Source organism: Ixodes scapularis, unplaced genomic scaffold (assembly GCF_016920785.2).
Source record: "Ixodes scapularis isolate PalLabHiFi unplaced genomic scaffold, ASM1692078v2 PGA_scaffold1__304_contigs__length_218370807, whole genome shotgun sequence".
Taxonomy (NCBI): Eukaryota; Metazoa; Arthropoda; class Arachnida; order Ixodida; family Ixodidae; genus Ixodes; species Ixodes scapularis.
In genome coordinates this window covers 51,014,073-51,040,921 of record NW_024609846.1, presented here as the reverse complement: position 1 = coordinate 51,040,921, position 26,849 = coordinate 51,014,073, and the positions used below count along the sequence as shown (strand labels likewise).

General features: G+C 45.0%; 1 protein-coding gene across 1 annotated transcript in view; it reads right to left on the bottom strand.

Moving 5' to 3' along the window:
* The window catches only part of LOC115320185 (methyltransferase-like protein 17, mitochondrial), a 55,070-nt gene that overhangs the window by 25,519 nt on the left and 2,702 nt on the right, over nt 1-26,849 (bottom strand). Inside the window, exons 4-11 of the mRNA XM_029980299.4 lie at nt 18,215-18,320; nt 15,693-15,774; nt 13,630-13,703; nt 12,834-12,928; nt 11,086-11,156; nt 10,919-11,026; nt 3,365-3,433; nt 16-66 (exon numbers count right to left, since the gene is read on the bottom strand). Coding sequence (XP_029836159.4) covers nt 16-66; nt 3,365-3,433; nt 10,919-11,026; nt 11,086-11,156; nt 12,834-12,928; nt 13,630-13,703; nt 15,693-15,774; nt 18,215-18,320 — 656 coding nt within the window. The remainder of the gene's footprint in view (nt 1-15; nt 67-3,364; nt 3,434-10,918; nt 11,027-11,085; nt 11,157-12,833; nt 12,929-13,629; nt 13,704-15,692; nt 15,775-18,214; nt 18,321-26,849) is intronic.

Here is a 26,849-nt window from a genome sequence, read left to right as displayed (position 1 = left end):
ATAGGCTTTACTCACAGGAGCCAGGACTCTAGCACCACAACCCTCTGGATCCTCTTTTTTGGTGGTCTGGGGAGGGTAAATTCATGAAGTTAGCTTGGCCAGGAAAAGGCTACAAAGCGTGAAAAGCCTTAGAAACACATCTAAAAAACATTATACGATTAGTAAAACAAAGATTCGGAGATGGCTCTTAGCAGTCATTTCCGAAGCTCTAAAGAATGTATGCATTGTCACAATGGTCCGTGTGCCTAATTTCCTGCAGAGCACAAAGACAACCCAACACTATCGACATAAAGAGTGTAAAGAGCTATGAAATGTGGATTATGTTCAGGTCCTATAATGTCATTTGTACTGCTGGAAACAAAGCGAAATATTATCTGCACTTCTCACTAATTTACCACAGTTCATCAGTTAATGCTATACTCCGCGACACCTTTCCTTGGCAATGCAGTGGAAGGTACAGGCCCGCGTCCCCTCTCCCATTTTGAGTGTGCGCGGGCTCTTCTCCTCTCCCCAGAAATGGGGGAGGAGGAGAGCCTGCGTACACTCAAAATGGGAGAGGGGACGCAGGCCTGTACCTTCCGCTGCATTGCCAAGAAAAGTTGTCGCGGAGTATATGTAGTTACTAAGCCTCCATGTGCATCCAATTATTGAGCTCTCTGATAATATCAGTTTTACAATTGAGTCAGGACCACAACAGCTGCTTGTGAATGTCTTATAATGACATACTTCCAGCTCTAACCAGTCTTTAAATGGTTAAGAAGACACAGCAATTAGGTACCTTAAACTTTATTTATATATAAGGTGTTTCTGCAAAAGCTTTCAAAAATCCCAAAAATATGCTGCTCAAGATAAAAAGAAACTCTTAGGGGGAACAAACTACTAGCCTTGGAGGATGTCAAGGATTGCAAAAACATACAAATTAGCAAGATAATTAACTAAAATTTACTAATTAATTTTTTTAATGAGTGAAAATACACATATGGTTCCGCTTAAAAACTTGCGAAACATGAAGATTTTGAAGAAACTTAAGACTGAGGAAATACGAAAGTTGACACCAAGTGAAGAGAAAGAGAATGGCTAAAACTCAGCTAAAACTTTATTGTGAACAGAAACCTTCATTGAAATAAATCCACTAAATCAACTGTTTTTAGAAAAATATAAGGCAGGGGCAGCATTTTATGGCATTCTGAAGAATCGCTCAGTTTGAACGTGTTTCCAGGCTTCGGTTTCTTATTGGAGTGCATCTTTGTGCCCGCAGTCCTGCTCCCCAGCGTGCAGCCACTGCCTCGCCTCCCTCGTCAATGGAGGGAAGTATGGCGCACGTGTGTTATGCGTCTCGGCCACTTGGGAGCAGGACTGCGGGCGCAGAGATGCGCTTCGATAAGAAACCGAGACCTCGAAATGCGTCCAAATTGAGTGTCTTTACGGAACGCTGTGAAATGCTGCCCCTGCCTACATCTTTCTAAAAAAGTTGATTTAATGATATTCAACAAGTTTCTCAGTGGAACCAAATGTTTATTTTAACTAATTAAACAAACTAATTAATCAATTATCTTGCTAATTAGTATGTTTCTGCAATCCTTGACGTTTGCTAAGGCTCGTAGTTTGGTCCTGCACAAAGTTTTTTTTATCACTAACAGCATATTTTTAGGGATATTTGAAAGCTTTCGCAGAACACCTCGTATATCGCGAGGATGTGATGCAAATATATTGTTGTTACCAAACATCCCGCTCATCGAATTGTGGCCACCATCATCGTGATGGTCATATTTAAAGCTTTGAAGGCTGTGTTGCACTAGGTCATAAAATGCATTCCATATAAAACAAACAGCTGTGAAGAAGTCAAAATACATTTTAATATATCAGCCAACCCCTCCCCTCCCCCCCCCTTGCGAGCAAGTTCTCCGAGGAGTTTGCTACAGGAGGACCTAACTGTATGGTTACCATTAAATCCCAAGAGATGGCCCACCCCCGAAACCCTGGTTTTAGCACAAAGTGTGCTATATGGCTGGCACCTAATGATTTTCATTCCTCAGCCAGGGAGGGAAGTTGATAAGCCAACTGCCAGCCAAATGCTGATGCAGTGCTCGTCTCCTCACTGATTGGGCACCAGTGCCAGTCAAACATCTTCCTCAAGTGCATCTCTGTTCCGTGAAACGGGCGCGCTCCGGTTTCCCCAGAGAAAGAGTGCAAGAGAGAGAGAGACAGGAAAGAAAAACAAGCAGTTGCTAAGTTACACGTGTCCACTTTGCTGCAATGGGTTGAGTTAGTTCGAGCATTAGGTTCTCTTTAGCTGCGAGCTAGCAGCACTGCTGCGTCCTAACTCTCCTGTTTTCTGCATGCTCCACCAGCTGTGTCTCCCAATCCGACTTTAAGAAAGTTGCATTTACATTGCCACCGCTGAAGTAACACCCCCAAGTAAGATGTTCACAATGCACTCACGCATGTACTGTACATGACACAGGGCTGCTTTACACCATCTAGTCTGTAATTGCATACACAATTTCTACACACTAACACATCACATTCTGTGTTACCACTGCCATGGCAAAAGGACAACTTTTCTTGCATCATTTTCTATTTATGCAAAAATGCCAAAAGTTAACCCTCTCCTAGAAATTGCACAGCACAGGTGATCTCAGCAGAAACAGGGTATTGTTATCTAGCTGCATTTGCTGCGATTGCCGGCTCCTGCTCCGAATGGTGCCGTCACCACCGCCTTTGAGAGCTGCCTGGAGGTCATGTTCGGCAGTCGCTTTTGTTATTAGACCTATCAAAAGAAAGCGCTAGCATTCAGAAAACAAAAAAAGAATGACAGCTGTGACATGGTGACAAATGGCAACTAAAGAAAAACCTGCAGAATTTTGGCTGAACTGAAACACTAAGCTGTAGCATCAATCCAGCTTCTTCATTCCATGCAACGAGCCAAAAACAAAATGGCGGCAACCTTGTTGGCAAAAGTTGCAAACCTTTTGAACAGACTAAAAAAAAAATTTTAAATTGAGCAATGAGTTGGAAGGAGCTTGGAATTTCAGTCACTGTAATACAGGAACCCTACGGGGTGAGTGACGATTCCCCGGCGACATCCGAAAAATTCAGCTCGTTCAAAGCTTTAGCATTAAAAAAATTGGTTGCACGCATGACAAGCTTGGCAAATAATCTGCAAATAAACTGATTTTCACATTATCTTTCTTTTTAAAAAACTGCATTCTGGGACCAGCTACGATTTCTCAAGACCTTCTTTGGTTGTGCATCAAAAGCTAGCCCATTTGTTACTTTCACTGAATTTAACTTCTAATCTTAGGTGGGCTGTCTCGCGGGATATTACGGCAATCGAGTAAAGTTGCTAATCAGAGTTACTTGCCGTGAGAATGAAGTCCCGAGCTTCTAGCACGGCTCTGTGGCCTTCCAGTGTTCCATTTTCGATGAGAACCTGAAGTAGAGAAGAGAGCAGGATATTACATTTTGCTTGTACAACAACAGTAAAAAAAAAACTAAAAAAAAACACAGCTAATAACAATAATTTTATTTGCACATACTGGAAGGGGCAGATGTGGTGGGGCTGGGTACGCTTCACATACTTTAATGAGTACGGTCACTCAGAGGGTTGTAACAGAAGGGAGAAGCTTCAGTTGTCTTGCCTCCAGCGCGAGCTTCCTAGTTTCGACAGCGCGTAGTTTCGTGCACCTCGAGGGTGCGCGTGCTGCGAAAGCCCGGCGAAAGCCACGAAGCACATGCAGGAGGCTGGGGGTTCGAAAAACAGGCCCTGCCATCCTCATTCTGTCAGCCACTAGGTTGACTGTAGGGCTATGGCTTGACTTTTAAGCATGGGCAATCAATACTTTAGCAAGGGAAAAGAACATAAAATTGGCATGCCTTAGTTTTTCTAAATGTATCGACTTCACTTCAAGTTGTGTCGAGGGCACCTTCGACCTATTGGACCTCAGCAAAAAAAAAAATAAGTGAAGAGCACAACGAAATCATACTCTTATCCGTAGGCCACGATCACGCTGAATCACGCATTGCACGGCCGCCAAATAGTATGAATTTTCTGTTGCACTGTTAAGAAAATTATAGTTAAGAATGAAGGCAAACAAATTTTTATCTAACCTTGCGGTTTCCTCTTTTGACATTATCTGTCTTACTGAGACTCCGTTACGTCTTGAAATTCTTGATTCACAATATTTTTTGTCACATTACACTGTATTTCGTCAGGACCGCGACTATGGCGCCACTGGTCAAAGGTTCGGCGGAGGGGTGCTAATTGCAGTCTCGAGCAAGTTAAAGGCGATCCACAGAAGTGACCTTCAGACTTGCGATGAGTGCGTATGGCTTGAGATCTTACTACGCAACCGTTCTAATTATCTTATTGGAAACTATTATTTCCCACCTAAATCACAGTGCACACCCTTTATTTCACACTTTGACGCTTTGACAAAGGAAATTGATTTCAGAAAATTCAAAGTGCAAATATATGGCGACTTTAACCTCCCGGGCGTAGACTGGACTATTGGCAGTTTCGATCGGTGTGATCACCTTCCAGTAAGCAAGGCTTCTTGGTTTTTGCCGATTGTCGATTTTTATGGGCTTTTCCAGCACAATGATCTCAAGAATGCTGCAAGCAACACACTTGGCCTGCTTTTATCGAGCTTCCCTATTGGAACACTGATGGCTTCGTCACACCCTTTAGTGAAGGCAGATGCCCATCACCCGCCTTTCGAGGTTGAATTCTATTTGCCTTGCTTATCTCGAGAACTTGCAAAATTCATTTATTGCTATCAAAACGGAGATTACTTGAGCCTGTTCAAGTATGTTGAATCATACGATTGGTCCGAGCTATATGCTTCAAGTGATGCCTTGCGTCACATGTCACTTTGTTTGCTGCTCTCACTAGTCTTACTTTTAGCTTTGCCTGTGCTTTTAGGGGCGAAGCTCCTTAGGGTCTAGCCTTGTCCGTCCGTCCATCCGGCGTCCGAGCTCACATAAAAAGAAAAAATGTTTGCGCAGTCGACAGGATTCGAACCTGTGCAGGGAGACCCCAATGGATTTCTAGTCCATCGCCTTAACCACTTGGCCACGACTGCGGGACGAGTAGGGGGCTCTGAGATATGGTAGTAACTCAAGAGCTGGGGTTTCTGTCATGGACGAAACGTTGCATGTAGCCACTCAACGACTATACAGGAGAGGGCGCTGTGGTCAAATGCTTATATAATCGTGTTAAACTTTGCATGCATTGGCTCAACGTTTATAGACGAGAGGGTGCTGCGGTCAAATGCTCAAATGCGTATATAACCATGTTCCATACCACACATTCTCTTTCTGACATGGACCGTTGACTTAAGTGGTGAAGATGCGTTCCCACGACTTCTAGCGGATCCAAGTTGATCCGCTAGAAGAACCACTGGCTCTGCATTTCACCGACCATAAAGCAGTAATAATGAAGTCGAAACGCAACCCGGAACTCAGCACTACCTATGAGCAATAAAAAAAATCAGCACCATCAGCACTACCTATGAACAACAAAATCAGTATCATCAGCACCACCAGAGCTTCGCCCCAATCAACATCCTTCACCACGTGGATATGCGGTCATTTTGTAATTACACTTGAAGTGAATCTGCAATCTGTTTCTGCAGAGCCAGATCAGGTCTGTGAGAAATCATGCGAGTGGCACAATAGATCCTGCTTCTATCTTGGTTGTGCATTATCTTGGCTGTGCATCATTTTTCCCAGTGGCAATGAGAGATCCCCTGATAAATTTGCTCAACATGTGTCTAAAGTCTATGATTTGCGCTGTCGACTAAGTGTGGAGCAGAATAACAGCATATGGCCCAACACAAAAGATACAACACCAAAATTGTATGATGACCTATTCATGGGTAATCAATATGTTATCCCTAAGTAGGTAACAAGTAAAAAGGTATACATTATCATGCACAATATGAGTTTACATGTCACAGTTATAGAAAACAATGCTGCCCTTCGATTCAAAGAGGCATGAGTGAGAGGCAATTATGTTGCACGCTCCTGTAATTTAAGAACAACCCACAATTAAACCTGCAGAGCTTTAGAAGTTTGGTATGAAACCACTGCATCAGCTTCTGAAGGACACAAATAGGACATTGGAATTGAATCCGTGACTGCTCTACCACGGCCGCTGGATCTTCTTTCTGCGCGCTCCCTTCTCCGGCTTGCCGATGCGCCCTCCGGAGGAAGATACCGAGCTAGTTGCGTTATTCGCCGCGTTACTGGTGAGGGCGCTGGAGAGCGTGACGGGCGGAGGTACCGGGAGATCCTCCCGGCCGCTCGCGGCTATGTGCGCCCGCTTTTGGCCGACGGCTGCGTGCTTTGCGGGTTGAGTCGGCACGACACGTCAGTGCCCTTCCTCGTTCTTGGTTCGATTTCGGTAGACCCATTCCACGCGACATTTTTATGGGCCATTACTCTTCTATTCTTGTGTCACCCTGCAAAAAAAAGCAGCCTCGTCCTCTTTTTTTCAATGGCGCGGATTTTTCGCGCCTGTTCTACCCCCAGTGCCTTATCTGATCGTACTAGCGTGTCGTGCCTGGCCCCGTCTTTCGGAGCCACTTCAGCTCTCGTGTGCTCCGTGAGGATGCAGTTTGTGAGAAGAAAACAAATCAGAAATGAAAATATCTGTTTATTATGCGGAAAACTTTAACGTAATCACCGCAATAACTTTGCGAGAATTGTGTTCGTTGAAACACAACCTTACAACCGTAAGACCTTTCGTGAAAGTGGCTTGTGATAAAGCTTCATATATCTATCGAGGGAGTCATTGACGTTTCCAGTCCAGTTAGCCAAGAGTGGCCTGAGCAGCTTCCGCAGAAACAATTCACAAAGTTCCCTGCTATGTTCTTGGGAATCCCTTTCTTTGCACCACATCAGTGGGCACGACATCATGCAAGGAAGCAACGCGGCGAGTAACATCTTCGATATTTGACTGCTTCGCCTGACATCAGAGGACTGCAGCACGTCCTGCACAAACCTGCAGGTGATCTTGCACACCCAAAGAGCATCTAACGTCGGATACGTTAGTCCTCCACGATCGAGAATTCTAAGCAAGTTGAAGGGGCTGTCCGTTGTGCGAGGCTGATGAAGTAGTGTCTTGCAAGAAGGACAGGTGACCTAAGACAAATTAAAGAAACTTTAGAAAGCGCTCAAGTAAACACTTCGGCTCTTCACGTGAATAAAATATGTGGCCACTCAACATCTTCACTGAACTTTTTTTTATCTTTTCTAATGGTGCTGACTATATTAACACGTGGCTCTCCTTTTCATCACAAGCAAGCGCTATGTAGCCTGCCACGTAGGCTAGTGGAGCGAGTTCCAGGCTTTCTGACACTTGATCACAAACGTCCGGTGACCTCAGCTCTCTCATGAGCCTCCTCGCTGCCATCTCTATGACTGGTGGAAGGTTGTCGTCAGGACGTTGGGGAGCGGACGATCGCACTGAAGTCTGGGCATCGTAGCTTGTTGGCGCATTTCCAGATTTTGCTGCCTCGATGATTCCGACCTGACAAAAAAAAAGTGTTTTAATGATCTACTACTTGTTGATCGTAGTCACGCTCAAATACCTTCAACAACCTCTCTGCAGTGAATACAGCGGTCCTTGCGTCCACGTTGTCGTTTCCACCGTTGAACTGCCGGAAACAGCTAAAAAGAGACTCCACGGGGTCGCTGTTCAAGCAGCGTGTTAGGACGTACCGGAAGCTGTGGAAAGAATATGAAAGGAATTGAGATTATGCATACGGTTACTAATATTGCTATAAATTTTATATGTGAATAATAGACTTACTTTATGTTGTCAAGAAGGTACTCGGCGAGGGCCACTGTGGACCTTGTCGTCATCATAGTCGCCTCATATGTTTCTTTCGTCATACAGCGATTGCGTGCACCATCGCCGGAAGTTCTTAGATGTTCCATGTACTCAACGAAGTCCACTTCGAGCCACGACAGTCTTTCATCATCTGTAGTTATGAAGGGCTGCTCCTGGTCATGTCGATCGGTCCACCCACCAATGTTGTGCAAAGCATACCACTTCCCTATGGCTCTCATGAAGCGGACGGTCGCGCCACAGCCTTCGAAAGTAGGCGCCCTTTCATGGCAGCTGGGGTTTTCTTTGAGGTACTCAAGAGTCCCAATAACCACTGGAGAAAATAGGAGTGTTGCTCTAGACACCTTCATTTTCTCGAGGTTGCTGGGGTCGACGTGTGCCCGTGTCAGAAACCTTACCGGCTTCACCAAAAGGCCACTCTGGATGTCGTATAGTTCTTTGAGGAAAAGACCCCCTTGGATCTCCTCATCTCCATCAAACATGCTTCTCTCCAGCAGATTAGTTCTCAAATTTTTTATGAGATGGTTGGGATCAAACGATAAGAATAAAGGGTCGTCTTCCCGAAAAGGATGTGCGATTACATGCTGCAGTGTCTTGTCTTCTGACATGCTCCTGAAGAGCGCGGCATTCGTCTTGTGGTTATCCGTGACAATCCTCGTGACGTGAAATCCAGCGCCCTCAATGGTCTGCATGACACTCAATGTCATTTTCTTCAGTTCGTCGTTCCTCAGGCATCTTGTGAAAAAATAACCGACAGGGATAATGTAGGCTGTCGAAAGCCCGCGAATTACAAAACATAACAGCCTGTTTGCTACTTGGGGCGTGCCTGAACTGGATGCTTCGGACGAGTCTATACCCATGTCAACTAGTCCGAAAATCTTGTCCACTTGACGGTCGTACACGACTTTCTGCTGTATCGCCATCTCATCAATAATGAGAGAGCAGTGCCTTTCTTGGTCAATTTTCAATGCCTGAAATTCGGCACGTAGACGGTCTTTGATTAGAGTTGTGACGCCCACTTCTCCGGTGGAACGCCCAACAAACTTTTGGAGGGTGCTACGGCATGGCAGCTTGAACAGTTTCCGAGCCTTGACGTGCTCATATCCCTTGCTTGAGCATGCCTTCCAAAGGACGCACTCACGGAGAACATGCTCCTCATAGCTGGGCCTTGTTTTTCCAAACGACATTATTTGGTGTCTCACAAAAGTGGCAGTTTTGTCCCCTCGGTCTGCTGCAGCGAAGATGTTCTTGAGAGCTTGTACCGCTTTATTCTGCTCAAACTCTTGAACTTTTCTGCTCAACTCATCACACTTTTTTTGAAGTTTCTGCATCGAGCAATTTAGTCTGTTCACCTTCATCTGCAAGCGGTGCGTGTTCCTTTTGTTTTCTTCAAGCATTGCGGCAACGTTCAGCACGGTTTGGCTTTCTTGATCAGTTGTTGTCGTCTCTTCCGATGGTTCCGTCTCGGGATCAGTTTCAGCCGGGGGCTCATCTACTCGATTAGACCTGTCATCTGCATGTTGGCTGTCATTCTCATTGGCACGCTCCTGGTTGGAACGTCGATCTGATTGTGTTTCGTCGTTTTCTTGCCGACTTAGCTTTCTTCGTTTGGGACAGTCACCGCCCTGCAAGTAGGAGGGGTATTCCGGAAACACTGTGGGAATAGCGCTTGACCGGAGGAGCTTTCTCTTGCAGCCTTCTCGATAGTCTTTATCAATAAAATGGCGCGAGCACACGACCGACCTCGAAGCAGGTTGCCACGGGCTACCTTTAGCGGTGCCTTGCCTTGATATTCGCTTCAGCCAAGCCGCTCGCCGCTCCACGTTGCTTGGTATTTCAAAATAGTGGTCGCCGGGGCTGTTTCGGTCAGTCGACGGGCAAAGGGGGACACAACAACTTTTAGGCATGATGTGCGCACATGAACCGAACAGGCTCTACAGTTCCTTCACGACATTGCAGATGTCAGTAAAAAAACGTGACTAACCTTGCACCAGAAGGCGCACAACACAACGATGATAGTAGCACGTTGATGCGACGACGGACGATCCTTCACGGCGTTGAAGATACAGTCACGTAAACAGGGCGTAATAGCAGAATAAATAACAACATCTGAACATTGAGTAAAAACAACGATGACAGCAGCCCGTGGGCGCGGGAGAAAAACAAGGAAAAGCGGCGCTGAGAAGTCAGCACGACGGGAGAAGAGCTCGCCGATACGGAGGGGACACGGGACGCGGGGCGTCGCGCTTTGTGGCGCCGCCCGGGAAAAAAGCGGCCGAGTCGAGAAGCTTTGTCTTCACGGTCCTCCTATTGTATTCAAACCGGAGTGGGAGGCCGGAGAAGGGAGCGCGCAGAAAGAAGATCCAGCGGCCGTGGCTCTACTATAACCTAAAACAATGCCAGGATACTGTCGCTCCAGGTCCAGTGGCAGAAATTCATTTGTTGTTTCTTATTTCGACAGTAAGGCACAGATTTCTACTCGCTGCTTGACATATATTGTTTCACAAACTGAGCGCCCAAATGCGAAACCCTGCATAAAATATTAAAAAAAAAAAAAAACTCTGCAACGAAAGAACAATCTGGAAAAGCACGCAAATGTTCAGGATCCACAAAGAAAGGCATCATAATCTCGAATCCACACTTTGCAAAGAGAATTCTGTTGACGGTTGACCAAATAGTCCTCATCAGAATTGAACATACCACCCAGTGTCCCTCCGCTCCGACTTGATTAACGAAATATAAACTTTGCTATCTATACACAGTTTAGGCAGGCAACAGAAATGTTTGGATAACCTGAACACAAGTGTATTAAATCAGGAGTGTTGAAAGCTGGGCCAGTTGGTACTGGCTCATAATGGAAATCAGAGTATAGAAAAAAAAAAAAGAGAGAGACAAGACCCACAACCGGAGCGCTTGTCTGTTATACTCTTCTTTCTTTTGTCCCTGTCTTTGTGTGCTTTGCTTTTCATTATATGTGTTAGATCAGTCTCAGCCACAATGCAATGGCAGTGTATTTGCTGTATGGGCTTGAGAACTCGCAATGGATTGACTGACTGGTCTCACCAGCATGGAGTTTGTCTTGCCCCACAAACTTGCCACGGTCTGCAACCGATGCTCTGTGCTTGGGAGCTCGAGCAGCGAGAAGGCACTTGTGACTAGATCAAATTTGATCTGGAAGTGGAGTCGGCTTGTGAGGCCCTTTGCCACCAATATAAATAAGCCGATCCCACCTTGTGAGTTGCTGGTAGGAACTGACGTTGGTAGTAACCCCGGAACTTCACCTCGGCATTTGGGTTCCCACCTGAATTCGGTAATAAAAATGCAAACACTGTAGCTATGGCCATCATGGTTTTTGATGCCAAACACATAGGCCCGGGAGAACTATCGAATACAAACCTGCAGCTGAGAGAACTTGAAATGATGCCATAAAAGTTTGTAAAAGATTAAAAACAAAAAAGACACACACAGTCTGAAGACTACCAGACATGGCACATTATTTTAAATAAAGATCTACAATACCTGCATTGAAACTGCGGCCTACAGTTACTTAAGTTTTTAAATTACTTGTCACCTTTCCCAGCTGAAGAAATACCCATTAAACAATTTTACTGCAACAAAAAGTTGAGCAGAGCTACAAAAAATGCTGTTATTTTTCAGAAGAGTAATTACTGTATTTACTCGAGTAATAGCCGCATATCTATGAACAAGGCCCTGGCGTCTACTTTCCCGCAAAGCAGATAGACAGCCAATCCTCGCGTTGTGCATACAGTAAACTTTCGTTAGTTCGACCTCAGTTAATTCGACTATTCATTTAATTCAATCGTGTTCAAAAGTCCTGGCGAGTGCCCATACATTTCTATGGGAGGAAATGTTCGATAGTTCGAACTCGGGAAGGCTCCGCATCGGATAATTCGTCCTGAGCAAATGCACACCGGCTCACATTGCACGGCACCACGGCAGAAAAACCGCCAACGTACGGCAAAACACAGGCCCTTTGCCGCAAAGCCGAACGTGCGCAAATATGCACCTGCTTCTCTACGCCATTGAGATGGACCGTAACGAATGACACGAGATCTGCGAGCGTAATTCACCGAGTAGCGCGGAGAACATAGCACGTGGTCAGGCGCGAACACAACGCGGCGCTCTCAAAGCGAAGTGCTTTCTGTAGCATTGTGTGCAGTCCATCTTGCGCGCCAGAAAACTCAAGTTCTTTTTTCCTCTTGTTGTTGTTTATTTATTTATATTTTTTTTGTCCTCGACAGTCTGGTAGTTTGGCGCCAAAGTCGGCTCGTAAAGCTTTCTCAGCGCGCGCTCCCAAAGCGCTTTTCTGTAGCATCGTGTGCGGTCCATCTTGCGCCTCGATAAGTGCAATTCTCTATTCATGGTTTTTTTTTTTTTCCCCCGACGGTCTCGGTTGCCTGGCGCCAAAGTCAGTGCGTAAAACTTATTTTTTTCATTTTTTTTTTTTTTTAGTAGGCGATATTTTGGGGATGACGTTTAGTCACGCTGCACTCCGGAGCATGCTTTTGGACAAGCGTTTTAAACGCAGACGGCAGCAGACCATCCGTGAGTACTTTGAACAATATAAGAATGTTTATTTTAACCGTTTTTCGGTCCTTTTTTTTAATTCAATCATTCGATAATACGACCAAATTTCAAGGTCCCGTCGAGATCGAATTAACGAAAGTTTACTCTAAATAACATAGCGAATAACTACATCAAGAACACGAGTCTCTTTACAAATGCAACCTTCACAGATGATATCTTCGCGCGAAGACGTTATCTCTGTCCTGTAAACCGCTGGAATCATGCCGTCGATCGCGGTGATTGGCAATTCGCGTGCTCCGCGGAAAAGCAAACCCTCAGGTTTTGTTCATAAACAGTGCGGCTATTAGTAGAGTAAATACGGTAAAACAGGGCCATTATCAGCAGCAAACTAGCAATGCTTTGAGGAAATGAGTATGAAATAAAGACCTACCTTGGACCAAAAGTCTGGCGAGAGTGTTCATATCGTCAGAGACGTCGACAGCGAAGTACTCTTGAAGCTCATGTGGCCAAAATTCTCTTGTTGCCCTGTCCAATCAAAATTAAATGAGCCATGTCTCGTCACACGATCGAGGCAAGAGTCAAAGAACAATGACTATCGTAGTTAATGTGCCAATCAAACTAGCCAAAAGAAATGCCTGTTTATTTTGACTCATATCTGACATACTCTGCATTATCTGGCATCGGCCCAGCTTCATACCATGATAAAGTCATTGGTAGTATATTGTAGATGCTTCTAACACGCCCTTAAAGATTAGATGATAATGAAGTTCGTAAGATTAGAAGAATTAGGAGTTCCCAAAATTGAAGTTACTGAAAACAAAAATGATATGACAAGACCACCACAGAAGGAAACAGTTTTGTGCAGCTCCTCCCAAGTCTTACCAATCATTCTTGCATGCAATGCAGTTTCGCCAGAGTTTACTATATGCTTATTAAAAAAAATATGAACACTTTTTTATTTCCATTTAATTTTACTTAGACAGCACTGATTGTTAACTTTACTCTGCAGGCGTCCAAATGGCACCACTGTACAGTCACCGCTGTGTGGGGGCTTTCTTCAAGGGCACTTGCCAAACTCTTCAATGTTACACTAATCGTCTCGTCCATCTAATATTAAATGTAGATCCGTGTTTTTGGAATTTTGGCGCTGCGCTACTCCTCTGGGTGGGGCATGCAGCAAAGCAACAACTTTTCATATTAAATAAAAGAACTAAAATGGTCCTTACCAAAAAGAAGTTCCAATGCCCGACCCAAAGTCCAGAAGCGACTTGGGTGCAAATGCAGGGTTTTGGTGCCGAATCTGGAGCAGGCAAACGGTGCAGTTGTTAACATGGCACCATTCAATTTACAATCGGAGTTTTTCAGAATTTGCGTGGGACCCAAAATATGAGGAACATATGCCACGGTCAATGACATTCCTGCAGAAATCCTCTGGGTACCATATTTTCCGGAAAACAATTTGCAGGATATACATGTCTAAAAGTTGAAATTTCATGCGGTTCTGACTAGGCAAGGATTAGTTTTTTCAATATCGTTCATTATGACGAGACATGACAAACTTTGTGAATGAGATTATGATAATGATGATTTCTGATGATACAAGCTTCTCTGTGTGCAAACAAGGCAGGCATTTTCCCAAGTGTGCTGTGTATGAGAATTGTTTTATGTGTAGGCTATGCACTGAGTGTGAATTATTTAAAGGAAAACATTTTTCTTTCAACTGCAGTTTGACCCTGGAGACTTTACACTGGGTGCACACTATAATTAAAAAAACATTATAATGAAGTGTGTTTCAGCCACGAGTGAACATAGGAGTGCACATGTCTCACCCTCACCAAGCACAAAAAACTGGGGTGGTCACATCCCCAGTATAGGCCAGTTTGGATTACAAATCATTTTTTCTTGTGTGGCACATGTACAGCATTTTTAATATCAACTTTGTTACACCAAAAGACAACCTGCTCTCCATAGAGGTCAAATAGGAAGAAAGAATAGGGATGGGCTAACTTTTAGTCTGCCCCAATGAAAGCTTGAAAACATTTTACAGCTGAGTTGTCAAGGGCTAGTTTCCCCAGGATTGTGTCTGCCAGCGAAACAAATTATGACACAAAACTCTGGACAGCTACCGCCATCTATGAGCAATGGTGGCAAGCAGACAACCGGCAAGTCGACAACCGGCAACCCAACAACCGGCAATCCGGCTGTCTGGTTGCCGCCGTTGCTCATAAATGGCGGCAACCTTTCCAGCCTTTCCACTCTGGTTTGCCAACTTGCGACCGGCCATTACTTCATTCCCACCATAGTACAGCTTCGCTGGTCTTCCCTTTTCACCAAAGTGGAAAGGCTGAAAGTTTTTTTTCAACGCAGATATAAATCCTTAACAAAGATTGCATTGACGTCACATCAGCCGCCAATGCTCCGTACCATGCTCCTGTGCCCGCACCTTCTGCAGCATACATTTGGCGCCACCGCATCTGTTCTCCTCGGCAAGGATTGGCGTGAAGAACAAATTCAATGGCACAAAATGTATGCTGCAGAATGCATGGGCAAAGGAGCATGGTACGGAGCAATGGCGGCTGGTAAGGTGCCATATGACGTCACATGCAAAGCATGTATTGATTCAGGCATGGGCTGGGCTTGGCCAAGCCATGAATAAACCATTGCTTCACAGAATCACTTTATCTTCTAAGCCGTCAAAGTAGCAGCCATTACCACTGCTACAACACAGACTGCTGTCACATAACAAAAATCGTTACAGCCCCGTTAAAGTGATCAGTACTAGGAATAAGCTATCTTGGCATCTTTTTAACTGAAAATTAAAGGGAAAATGAGGGTGAACTACCTTGCAATTATGGCAATTTGCATATTTCTTCTTTAATTGGCAATGATGATTGTGTTTAAGAGAAACACAACCTAAGGCACCGACCGAATACTCAAGTGACACAACCAAATTTTAAACAGACAAAATGCCACCTCTCAGCAGAAAGGCTTGGTGAAAATTTAAAATAGCAAAACAAAAAAGTCTAAATGACAAAGGGAAAAAACAGCAGCACAGAGCCCTACTCTGGGTTAGGCCATCTCCTATGTAGGAATAGATATACGACAGGTGGTAAATCCACTCTGAAAATAGTGTCAAGACCCTGCTGCGAATGACAACGGCAGACATATCTGCAGCTCCTAAAGGTAGCATGTTCCAGAGTATTCTCACGTTCCATACTTCTTGCAAGAGCACTCATGCATTTATAGAAAAAGGAGGGTTCCCCACATATTGTGCACCAAAGGGGCGTACCTCTGCGAGCACAGCCCTTATTGTTGCATAGTCAGCAGCAAGCCGTCCCACCAAGTAGGTGTATGACCCGAATTCGTCATAGCTGCAACAAAAATATGATTTGCTACACACACACACACATACGCAAGGAAAAGAACACAAGTACATAAAAATATCACTCGTCCTTTTTTTTTTTTCATTCGTCAATGCTTGCATACAGTTCTTGAGAACCATCAATAGTAGCTTTGTTCTCCGATATAAGGCTCAAAACAAGTGTTCCACGTTTTCAGGGTTTACTTTACTTTGATTTTAAGGACATTTTTTCGAGGTTTAATTCTCCTTACATAAGTATTCCATGCTTTTAAATGTCAGATTTCAGTGTTGTAAGAAAACAAAAAGAAAAGAAAAGAAATTGGTGCTAAGAAGGGTTTATTTTAAGAAAACCGGAAGTGGGCATAGCATTCCTCAACCACTGAGGAATGTGAAACTTACTCAAATACTTCGAAAAAGTCCCAGTATTGAACAGAGAAAGATTTGAGATAAGCTATGGTTTCCAAAGAAATGAGCAGCCTTGTGGATAGTATACACCTTTCCAAAAAACGCTCCTAGGCCGCCGCCATGTTGCTGATGCGGCTGGTGCGACTCTCGCGCCCTCTGTCAGCTAGAAATTTTCTGCCGCTCTCTGGGACTGTGAAGACCCGCTCGGCGCGGTTCTCTACCTACGTTTTTGCGGTTTTGCATTCGACGTTTCCTCGCCCCTCTGAAAAGTTTCCACTTAATTTTTTTTTATGCGTGCTGCGTACCCTTTTTATGTTATCTTCCACTGTGAGAAATAAGGCTGGTAAGTGCCTGCCATTCAAGCTTTTCTGCTCGACACTCACGGGAAACGAAGGAGGTGAAGGACGTCGAACGACCCTCGACGCAATTTTGCGAATATTGTTCTCCCCCCTCCCAAAGACAATCCGCGTAGAATCATAACTCATCTCCAAAAATAGTTGTCCGGGTTGGGGTGAGAAACGGGTCAGTCGCGTTTGTTTCTTTGCCTTGGTGCGGTTGTGAAAAAAGGAAGTTCTCCTCAAAACGTGCCCCAAAACGAAGTCATCCCGGATTCCGTCAAATCGTCAAGATGTGACTGTCGTCGACTGTGACTGTGTTATTTGAGATCTTTCTCAAATAAATTCTTTTCGGATAACGCTGCATCGTGTGGTTTGTACGATATACCGTTCGAATGTTACCACTTCCTCAATTGTATGTCCGTGTCCTGTCCATCCGTAAACACGTTATTTGTGAGCTTGAAGAATGCATGCCTATCGACCCTCTTCTGTTGCAATTCATTTTTGACAGCAAAGCGCTTTGTCGTTTCACATGCGGCGAATCCTGCGGCGCCGTCAAAGCTTATCGTAAGAAAAAAACAAATAAGTCGCATTCGTTCTGTCGCGCGCGTACCCAACAAAAATAGTTTAGTTGTTTTTTTTGCTTTTTTTGTTTTTTCAAATGTGGCAGAATGCTTTCTCAATGTCCTCAGGAAAATACATGTACCATGAAGCACAAAATATAGCGGGAAAATACGAGAATTTAGCCGCCAGCAGTGCTTGAAACTGCGCCTACGCAGGCGGCGCCTATTGAAATCACAGTCCACTCGGTTAGGGTTAGGAGGGACGCCGGTGAGAGTCTAGCCTCAAACTCAGTGACTGGGCTCGAAAACGGTTTGTTGCCCCTGGGGTCGAGTATTTTTTGGAAAGGTGTATAGTGGGGTCTGTCTTTCTGTCTTACTGAAGCCAGCTAGAGGGGTTTACCGGAACATTTAAAAAACGTGGAACTTAGAGTGCAACCAGATTCTGATCTCCCTCACTGAAATGTAACTTTTGCATTATATGAGTCATACGTAGATCTGAGTCCATGCCCATTCCTATTATTGCGAAAGCGTTAACTGTCCCGTGGAGCGAGCCGACGTCATCAGTTTGAAGCGTGCCAAACCGTACCTTAAATTCTTTTTCCAAGTGAAGCCAGCTCCCAGTTATAAAACCATGTGAAAAGCCTAGATAGTGGCACCTAGTTTCCCCAATCCCAAAGGAGCGGGGTAAAACTGATGGATTTCGGCTTTAATCCCATTGGCTGGTGCGCGTCGACGAGGCTCCCATTAGCCGCTGTGTGTCATTTTCACCGACTGCCACCCCATGGCGCTGCCTGTCCGCGAGGCAGCAACCCCACGCCCAAGGTCAGCGCGCGCGCTTAACTGTCGACGCAAGTACGAAGCAGATGACAGAAGGGAGCGGAAGAGTGGCGTGCATGCTTTCAAATTCACAAATCATAAGAAGTGCTTAGGTGTACCTCAAGCCTTTTTGATCCCTAATGATGCCACTTATCTGTTGCCTCACTAGTAGAACCCCTTACTTTAATGGCCTTCAGGAGGGGCAGAAAATATTTGGAAATCAATTAAAAGATAGCTAGAAATCATGCCTGTTGAAGTAGCCTGAGTGAAAGAAGTGCTTGATTTCGGTGTTTGGTATTACGGCATCAAGCCGGCAGCAACCATCACCCACTTGAGCGGCCTCCAAGGTGGGATCTGCTCCTTGAGCTTCTTGAGCACAGCCTGCTCCACCTGGTCCTCGATTTGGCTCCTCTCCTCTGGAGTCATCGACTCTAGACCTAAAAACACAATTTTACTGTCAACCTTCACATATACACTTTGCACCTGAGTTTCTCTACACTATCTTATTGGACAGCACAAAGTTAAATTATACTATTTAACATATATCCTACAAATGCATACCTCAGACATTCAATCAAAGCCCCTTTGTTTAGTATACAACTGCACTAAAATTGAGAACCACAACAAAGTTGCTTTAGTAGAACAACTTAGTTGATCTAATAGCTTCGGTGGTGATGGCTGGATGAGAAAGTTTCAGCCCAATACATTACCAAAATCAAAAGTCCAAATCGGTTTTCCGAAAATATTTAATAAAAGAGCAGCCTATGCCGTTGGCAGCAGACTATAGACGTTTTTCGTTTCCTTTCATTCTCAGTCATGTGGGTTCCGTATCTGGTATGCGGGCAAAAAAATAATAAGACATTTCAACCTGGAATATGCGAGAAAATATAGGCGAGGAAAAACAAGAATGTCTCACAATCACGCATCTTTCATGTACACCTTGCAGCAGCATGGAGAGATCAAAACAATGTTTTAAGGCGTACCAGAAGTGATCATATTCAAGCTGGCTGTGCCCTTGTGGAGAAGGTGTATACCTAGAATACTTGTCACAGCAGCTCATACATGAGGATAGTTCAACTGCTTATAAAATAACTGTGAAAGTAAAGGAAAAGAAGTGGCACTTCATGTACCATGATCCCTGAACTGCAGAGTCAAGTGGATGGCTCACATCTGCAGTGAATGGAAAAGATACCTCTTCTTTCAAGATCTTTAAAAAATTGCTTCTAGCTTCATATATTCATATAATATATTTGGTTAAGGCATACACATCTAGTCAACAGCCCTGGGGCTATATGCTGGTCAAGCCTCTGTGTGCTGCAATTATCTGCGACAAAAGACATCAAAACGGTTTCTTTTGGCAAACCCTGTAGTTTGCAGGGTATAGGATGTCAAGTCCAGGGTAGACAGGTATAAACAATCATAGGTAGTCTTTAAGGCTGTGTTCCAAATCTTACCCAAATGGATCCGAGTTATTCCGGCGGGTCGTGTCACGTGACAACACAGATTGAAAAGTGCTAGACACGGGTAGAATTTGGAACATGGTCTATGTATGTAGAAGCCACCTGCAGCTTTCCAACAGTGGTGCTACCATGTTGCAGGCTGTATGGGCCTCTCTCTGCACCGTATGCATCCTTTTATACAAAGAAGTTTTCTGGATGAATAAACTTGTCTTTCAAGTCCCTTAACGAAAAAAAGACTATTGCTCAGATTCAGTTTACGCTATACATAAGGTAGAGGTTGTATAAAGTGAAGTATTAGCATAGGAGCAACGTGTATTCTTTATTGTGCTTATGCAACAAAGTCACATTCCATGCTTAGGCCAGTTCGGGTCTGACTTAAAGGGGCCCTGCAAGGACTTTTTGACTGGTTTTTAATTTGCACCGAACCTGAGCGCACTGAACGTAGTAATTTAATCAACTTTTCTTTTCTCGAATTTCGCTTTATTTCAAAAGTTATAGGCAAATTAAAATTAAAAAAAAAAAAAAATAACCTCCTTCATGACGTCCTTGGTTGCTTGAGTGGCCGTGAACTAGAGTAAACTCAGCGAGCGCTGACGGTTGGTGCACTCTGTGTCAGTGGCCCGAGAGGGCGCCACTAAAGCATGTGCTGGATAGGCTGTATGAAGCGGGCGGCCAGGGCGGCTCGCATTGCATTTGCTGCGCGATTAAACACTAATTCAGCATGACACTTCATCGGCTGCAAACAATACCAAACACGGGGTAAAGATCAGTCAGAATGGGAGCCACTTCACGCTGCCATACCGCCAAACCTACTCGCCGAATAAGCCGAAGGCCTTCGGAACGCTCGGAACCGGTCGGATCCTTGACCGCAGCGCCGCCGCGTAGATCCGGGACCTTTCTACGCTCAACCCTCGTCGGTGCCCGATCCCACTACCCCTTTCTAGTATGTGCCGCCTTTTCCACTGCTTGGTGGAGGGTATGTCGACGGATCATTTCTTGTTTCCGTACTTTACAAACTGCATTTGTTTCTTTTCTGATCTAAACTACTGAAGAAAAACTGCTTTCATAAATAATTGAAACGGTTTGCACCAGTTATATTTTGTATTTCGACTAAAAAAAAAAGCTTTTAGCGGCTCTCACCAGTAGTAAGGCCAGGACCAAAAATGTCACATATCGCGTGCTTTCGGCACCGCGGGTCGCCCCCGTCGGTGAAGGAGGTTTCTGCGTCGTCCGGTTAAAATATGACACACTGCTATTTAATTACTCTCTCCGTGCCCGCTGGCTTGCCCGTACCCCAAGAGATCTGGAAACCGCAAAAAAGATAGATGCTTAAATATGATCGCAGGGCCCCTTTGAATGGCATCAAACATTCATAGCTACAGCTTGAATATTACCAGTGTTCCTGTCGCTCCTCAGCTCCTTATTTTCATACCCAGAAACTATACACCAAGGGTCTCATGCACACTGCTTGTGGGCCGCGTGTTTGAGACCCTATGTCTCAGCGCTACATGCATCGTAAAAAACTTTCAGCCTTTCCACTCTGGTGAAAAAGGAAGAGCAGCGGAGTTGTAGCTTCTGTTCTCGGCGGTGGCTTTCCAGGCGAGCGATCTACTCTTCTTTCGCAAGAGAATCTGAAGCACTCGACGCAATCAAACTTTAGGCGATAGCGACCTCGCGGCGGTTGCAAAGCCATTCGTGTTGCTGCGCACATCGCCGCTCATTCTGGACCCGCTCTTCTTCCTCCAGAGAAATGTAAAAAAAAAAAAGAAAAAAAAAAGACAATTACCAGGAATTGTCGAATTCAATTAATGAAACCACCGCGCACTTTGGTGCATTACCTTCAGGGATCCATCCCAGTCTTAGGCTGTTTTCACGCAAATGTCGCTTTCAACGATCGCTTCGCGACCATCCTCTTCTACGTTGTGAGCAAGGGACGTTCTCTGCTCGGCACAGACGCCGTCCGTGATCTCAAGCTTATTTTGTCAGGGGTACAGCTGAAATGTTTTTATATTAATGCAGCTGACTCCCGATCGGCCGACCACGGACATGTGAAATCGGCTAACATCCCGCAGTCACCGCGCACCGCGGGTTCCTCTACTTCAACATCACAAGTTCCGAGCTCATCTGATGCTCCAAGTAGTCCACTCACACCATCATTTTACAAGACTTCAAGTCCTTCTGGTTCCGCTAGCGACCATTTCCCATCATCTTCAAGTGCTCCTTCTTCTGATACTTCAGAACAGAAATCAAAGTCTTCTTCGGTGAGTGATTTCTCCAAACTGCCACCTGGTTTCGAAGAATTTGAAGATCTTTTCAGTTCTGAGCTGGGACTGGTTAAAAATCACACTCATACCGTTACTGTACGGCACCATGTTCCACCCGTACAGTCAAAGCTCCGTCGTTTACCGCTTACTCTGCGTGATGCGGTCACAGCAGAGATTCTGAAACTTGAGCGACAAGGCGTCATCGAGCGCGTTAATGCCTCGGAATGGGTTTCACCTATCGTCGTAGTAAAAAAGAAAGACGGCGGAATCCGGATGTGTGTTGATTTGAGAGCGCCGAATCGAGCTATCGTCGTTGACTCTTTTCCACTCCCACATATCGACGAGTTGTTAAACTCGCTTCGAGGAGCATCACATTTTTCAAAATTGGATTTAGCATCCGCCTACCATCAGGTCCGCCTCGACCCTAATAGTCGCGACCTCACCGCTTTCGTGACCCATGAGGGGCTTTTCCGTTTTAAACGTGTTTGTTTTGGATTAGCTTCCGCCCCTGCGGCTTTCCAACAAGTAATGTCCAAAATTCTCAAAGGCTGTCGAGGCGTCCAGTTCTATCTAGATGATGTCATTGTATATGGGTCAACCCAACAGGAGCACGATGATAACCTGCGAGACGTACTCAAAAGAATCGCTGAGGCAAGAATGAAATTAAATCGAAAAGCTGTTTTTAATGTTCATGAACTTTCTTTTTTGGGTCATCGTTTGTCTGCAGAAGGCATAGCACCCCTTCTGTCGAAGATAGACGCAGTCCTCAACTTTCCAGAGCCAACAGAACCTTCACAATTGAAGGCCTTTTTGGGTCTTGTAGAGTATTATAGTAAGTTTCTTCCACATTGTGCCACGGTCGTTGAACCCCTTCGTCGTCTTCTACGCAAGGGTGTATCTTATGTCTGGTCCCCTGATGTAGCTGTTAGTTTCAAAAATATCAAGTCCTGCATTCAGCAGGCACCAATACTCTCTATGTTCGACCCTACCATTCCTGTCATAGTCTCAACCGACGCCTCTAATTACGGTTTAGGGGCTGTTCTCCAACAACAACACGGACGACAGCTGAAAACCGTTGCGTTCACGTCCCGTTCTCTCACGGAGGCTGAACGAAAGTATTCTACTGGCGAAAAGGAAGCTCTGGCTATACTGTGGGCTTGTGAAAAATGGCATGTTTATTTGTGGGGTCGGCAGTTCACCATCCGTACTGACCATCAAGCACTTGTCACCCTGATGACAACTCAAGGAACTGGCGTCCGGCCTCATCGTATCAGCCGTTGGGTTGCCAGACTTTTTAATTATAATTTTATCATGGAATTTCAGAAAGGCAGCAACAATCTCGTCGCAGACGCTTTGTCTCGCCTTCCAGTATCAGATACAGAGAACGGCACAGTTTTTAAAGAAGAGGTCGTTTCTATCATCTGTGCTTGCCTTAACCAGAAGGATTTCCAAGAAGCAACTGCTAGAGATCCCGTGCTCCCTCAAGTTATGACGTTTATTTCTTCATCATGGCCAGAGCATAACAAGCTGTCTTCAGAGCTGAAGTCATACTTTTCCGTTCGCGAGCAGCTTTCCGTGATCGATGGACTTCTCTTTCAAGGAGAGAAAATCGTAGTTCCATCTAGCCTTCGGAATCAAGTGATTAAGGTTGGTCACGAAACGCATCAAGGAATTTCGAGGACCACAAGCCTTATCAAAGAACTTTACTGGTGGCCTCACATCTCCATGCAAATTAAGGACTACGTGCAGCATTGCACAGTCTGCCAAGCGACCGACAAGCCAGCTAAGTCATCTCCCGCGCCTCTGCAGCCGGTAGAGTTTCCATTACATCCTTGGACCAAGCTTGGCATAGATATCGTCGGCCCATTCGAGCAGGCACCTGCCAAGGAACGATTTTTTATCACTGTAGTGGATTACCACAGCAAATGGCCGGAAGTGGCAGCTGTCTCCAGTGTCACGACTGGTTCGGTCATCAGTTTCCTGAAGTCGATTTTTTCTTGTGAGGGACTACCCCAGGAGATTACCAGCGATAACGGACCTCAATTTACTTCAAGGGAATTTTCACAGTTCCTCGAGACAAATGGAATAAAACACACCAAATCTGCGTTATACCACCCGCAAGCGAATGGTCAAGTGGAAAGATTTAACAAAGTTCTGAAATCTACTATTCAGTTGGCCCTTGTACAACAGCGTTCTATATACGACACAATCATTGAGTATCTTGGTGTATATAGGAGCACACGCCATGCTGCCACGGGAGAAACCCCAGCTTTTCTCTTACATGGTCGCAATCATCGTACACGTTTGCACCTTCAAGGAAGGAATACCAATGAGCCTTCGATACCACAGGTTGAAGTTCGACAGGGGTTACCTAATAGGGTCCAGGTATATCAGAAAAAAATGAAGCAGTACTCTGACTCACGCAGAGCCGTGAAGGTTCCATCTTTTGCACCTGGAGATTTTGTAAAGATTTTCAAGTCAAAACGAAAAGGCAAAATGCGACATAAATATTCAACTCCGCAGGAGATCCGTGAAAGGATTGGTCCGTCTACATACAAACTCGACAATGGAACAACGTGGAACGCTGAAAGGCTCACTCGAACGACGCTGCAGCCTTCGAAGAAGTATTCTTGGGCTCTAGAGGACGATATTTTCCCCCCTCGTGCAGTCCCTGAGGTTCCTGGTTCAGCGGTTCCAGGTGCTCAGGTTCCTGGTGCCACTGGGTTTGGCTTCATGGCGCCAGATGTTCATGGTCGTGGCCCATCCCCGCCACATGCTTCTCCGCCATGCATTGACGGAGCTGTTCGCCACCTTCTTGGGCCTGCAAACCCGACTCCTGTTTCATCTAATGGTCCAAGTACTTCACTGCTTGGACTTGGGTACTGCAGCTCTTTGCCAGACTCCAGTTCAAGCGGCAGATCAGCACGGCCCTCCTCTGTGGACTCCGATGCTGGCGTTACGTCTCCAGTGCATGAGTCCCCAATTGATTCTGCGCCTGATTGTGTTTCGGGTGCTGGTCCTGAGCCCGAAGGTTCAGCTACGCCTAATACAATTGCCACGTCCACCGCGGATGCTGTTTTTGGTGCACCATCATGCTCATCGCCACCACACCTGACTGCAAGCACGCCTACTGAATCGGGCTTCGCCACGCCTGTTTCAACACCTCTACCATTGACATTTCAAGTAGAAGGACGCCCAAGACGTCATATACGTTTACCAGAACGATTTAAAGACTATGTCATGAATATCTTGGACATGAGCCCATCATCCACATCTCATGAAATCATGGACATTTGAATCTTTGGACTAATTTTTTTTTCTTTTCTTGAAACTTTTGGTGCAGTGTGAAGTGCAATCTTTTTTTTTTTTTCAAGAAGTAGTGGTATTTTTCTCCCCTTTCTTGTTTTTTTTCTTTTGTGAAGGGAAGGAGATAATATGCTATGTGGCATTTTCCTCTTTTTTTCTGGTTTTTTTTTTCTGTCAAGGGAGGGAGAGAATATGTAGTATTTGTATATAGTCCATAATGCCGACACTGAAAAAGAAGCCGATGCCGCGCGTGAAATAAACAGGGCCGGGCACCCGCGCTCGGGGTGCTCGAGACTCAGAGACCATGACCAGCAGCCGGCGGTTGTCATTCCTTCTTTGAGCTTCAACGACGGGCCCCTGGCCGCCGCTTGATCAGAAATACTACAATGTTGCCGCCATCTACGAGCGACGGCAGCAACCAGTTGTCTGGTTGCCGAGGCTGGAAAGGTTGCCACGACCTATGAGCGACAGCGGCTAGCAGACAACCGGCAAACACAACACTCTGGACAGCTACCGCCATCTATGAGCAACGGCGGCAACCATAGTGTTGTGTCGACCACGGGTGTCGACATTTGTTTGGTACCGGACACAATCCTGGGGAAACTAGCCCTTAACAGCTACGCTGTAAAAGTTTCACATTGCTGATTCATTTCCGCTGTAAAAGTAGCTCTACTGATAGAACTTGTTAACACATTTTGCTCGAAATTACAGAGAAGATGCAAGCGAGCTGGTGAACTTTCAACATTGTAAAACCCGAGACGGAGGACGTAGGATGTTGACATTTTGCTCTATTCTGTTTTGTCTTAGACAGAGTAGTTTTTCGTCTAAATATTTTCCTCACAACTCTTTCTTATGTAAATCACCTGTCTGACAATACCACTACTCTACTAGGCTACAAGGGTGAGTTCTTTGCTCAAGGACACACATACCTTGGCTGCATGAACTCTCACTCAGCAGGAGAAACTACCAAAGATAAAGCTATGAGCTTGGGCTTCTAGCCGTTAAAAAAAATATGTAATATACATATATATATATATATATATATATATACTTTCTTTTTTTATGATGCTGCTATAGAATCATATGGGAAAGCAAAAACGGATGTATAAAAATATTTTTTGTTGCCATGCCTGTTAAGGAGAGTGAATTGTGCGACATGTGAATGACAGTGTGCTTGTTCTCACTCTTAAAGAATGCCAGCAGGTCGGCGTTTTAAATCTTGTTATCACATCAGGTATTAGCCCAAAGTAGTCGTAGAAGCACATCAAAGCTGAATATGCCACTGGCAAAACGGAAAGCTTAGAGAAGGCTGAGAGCACAAGGTCCCTTCTCTAGAAATGCACCGGGGTGTCACTGAGAGAGTCCATTGTTTTGCAACGTGAAACGCCGTTGCTCTTTTTTAAACCCAAAATACGAAAATATAGTAACCCGCACCCCTCACCTTATGTAGGCCCTTGACCTTTCGGGCAAGGGATATTTGGCTCTTGCACTTGAATGAGTTCGAGACCTCTGCTTTACACGGTAGCAGAAAGCAAGATATCCCTCATAATGCAGGATAACTGACCAAAAGTGGTCACAAACAAAGTGTAGGAAACTGAGCAGACTTTTACAAAAAAGAAGGTGAAACCAAAAAGCGAGCATCATCCCTTTTATATTTAGTTATGGCTAAGAGACCGTAACAAGTGGTATAATTAAGACTAGCATAGGGCCTCAACATTCTCTCAGCAATGGCACACTCGCAATCCTCCCAGACATTGTCAGTATCACGCATATCATCGGTTGGAACACTTGCGCTCCCAAGCTTCAGGCCGTGACATCGTTCCATGGGAAAGTTTGTTTACAGAGGACTTTTCTCGAACGGACAGTCACCTTGTTTACCAATAAAGAACAACAAAATGGTTTAAATGGTAGCTTCTTAGAGAGGGCCATGAAGTGA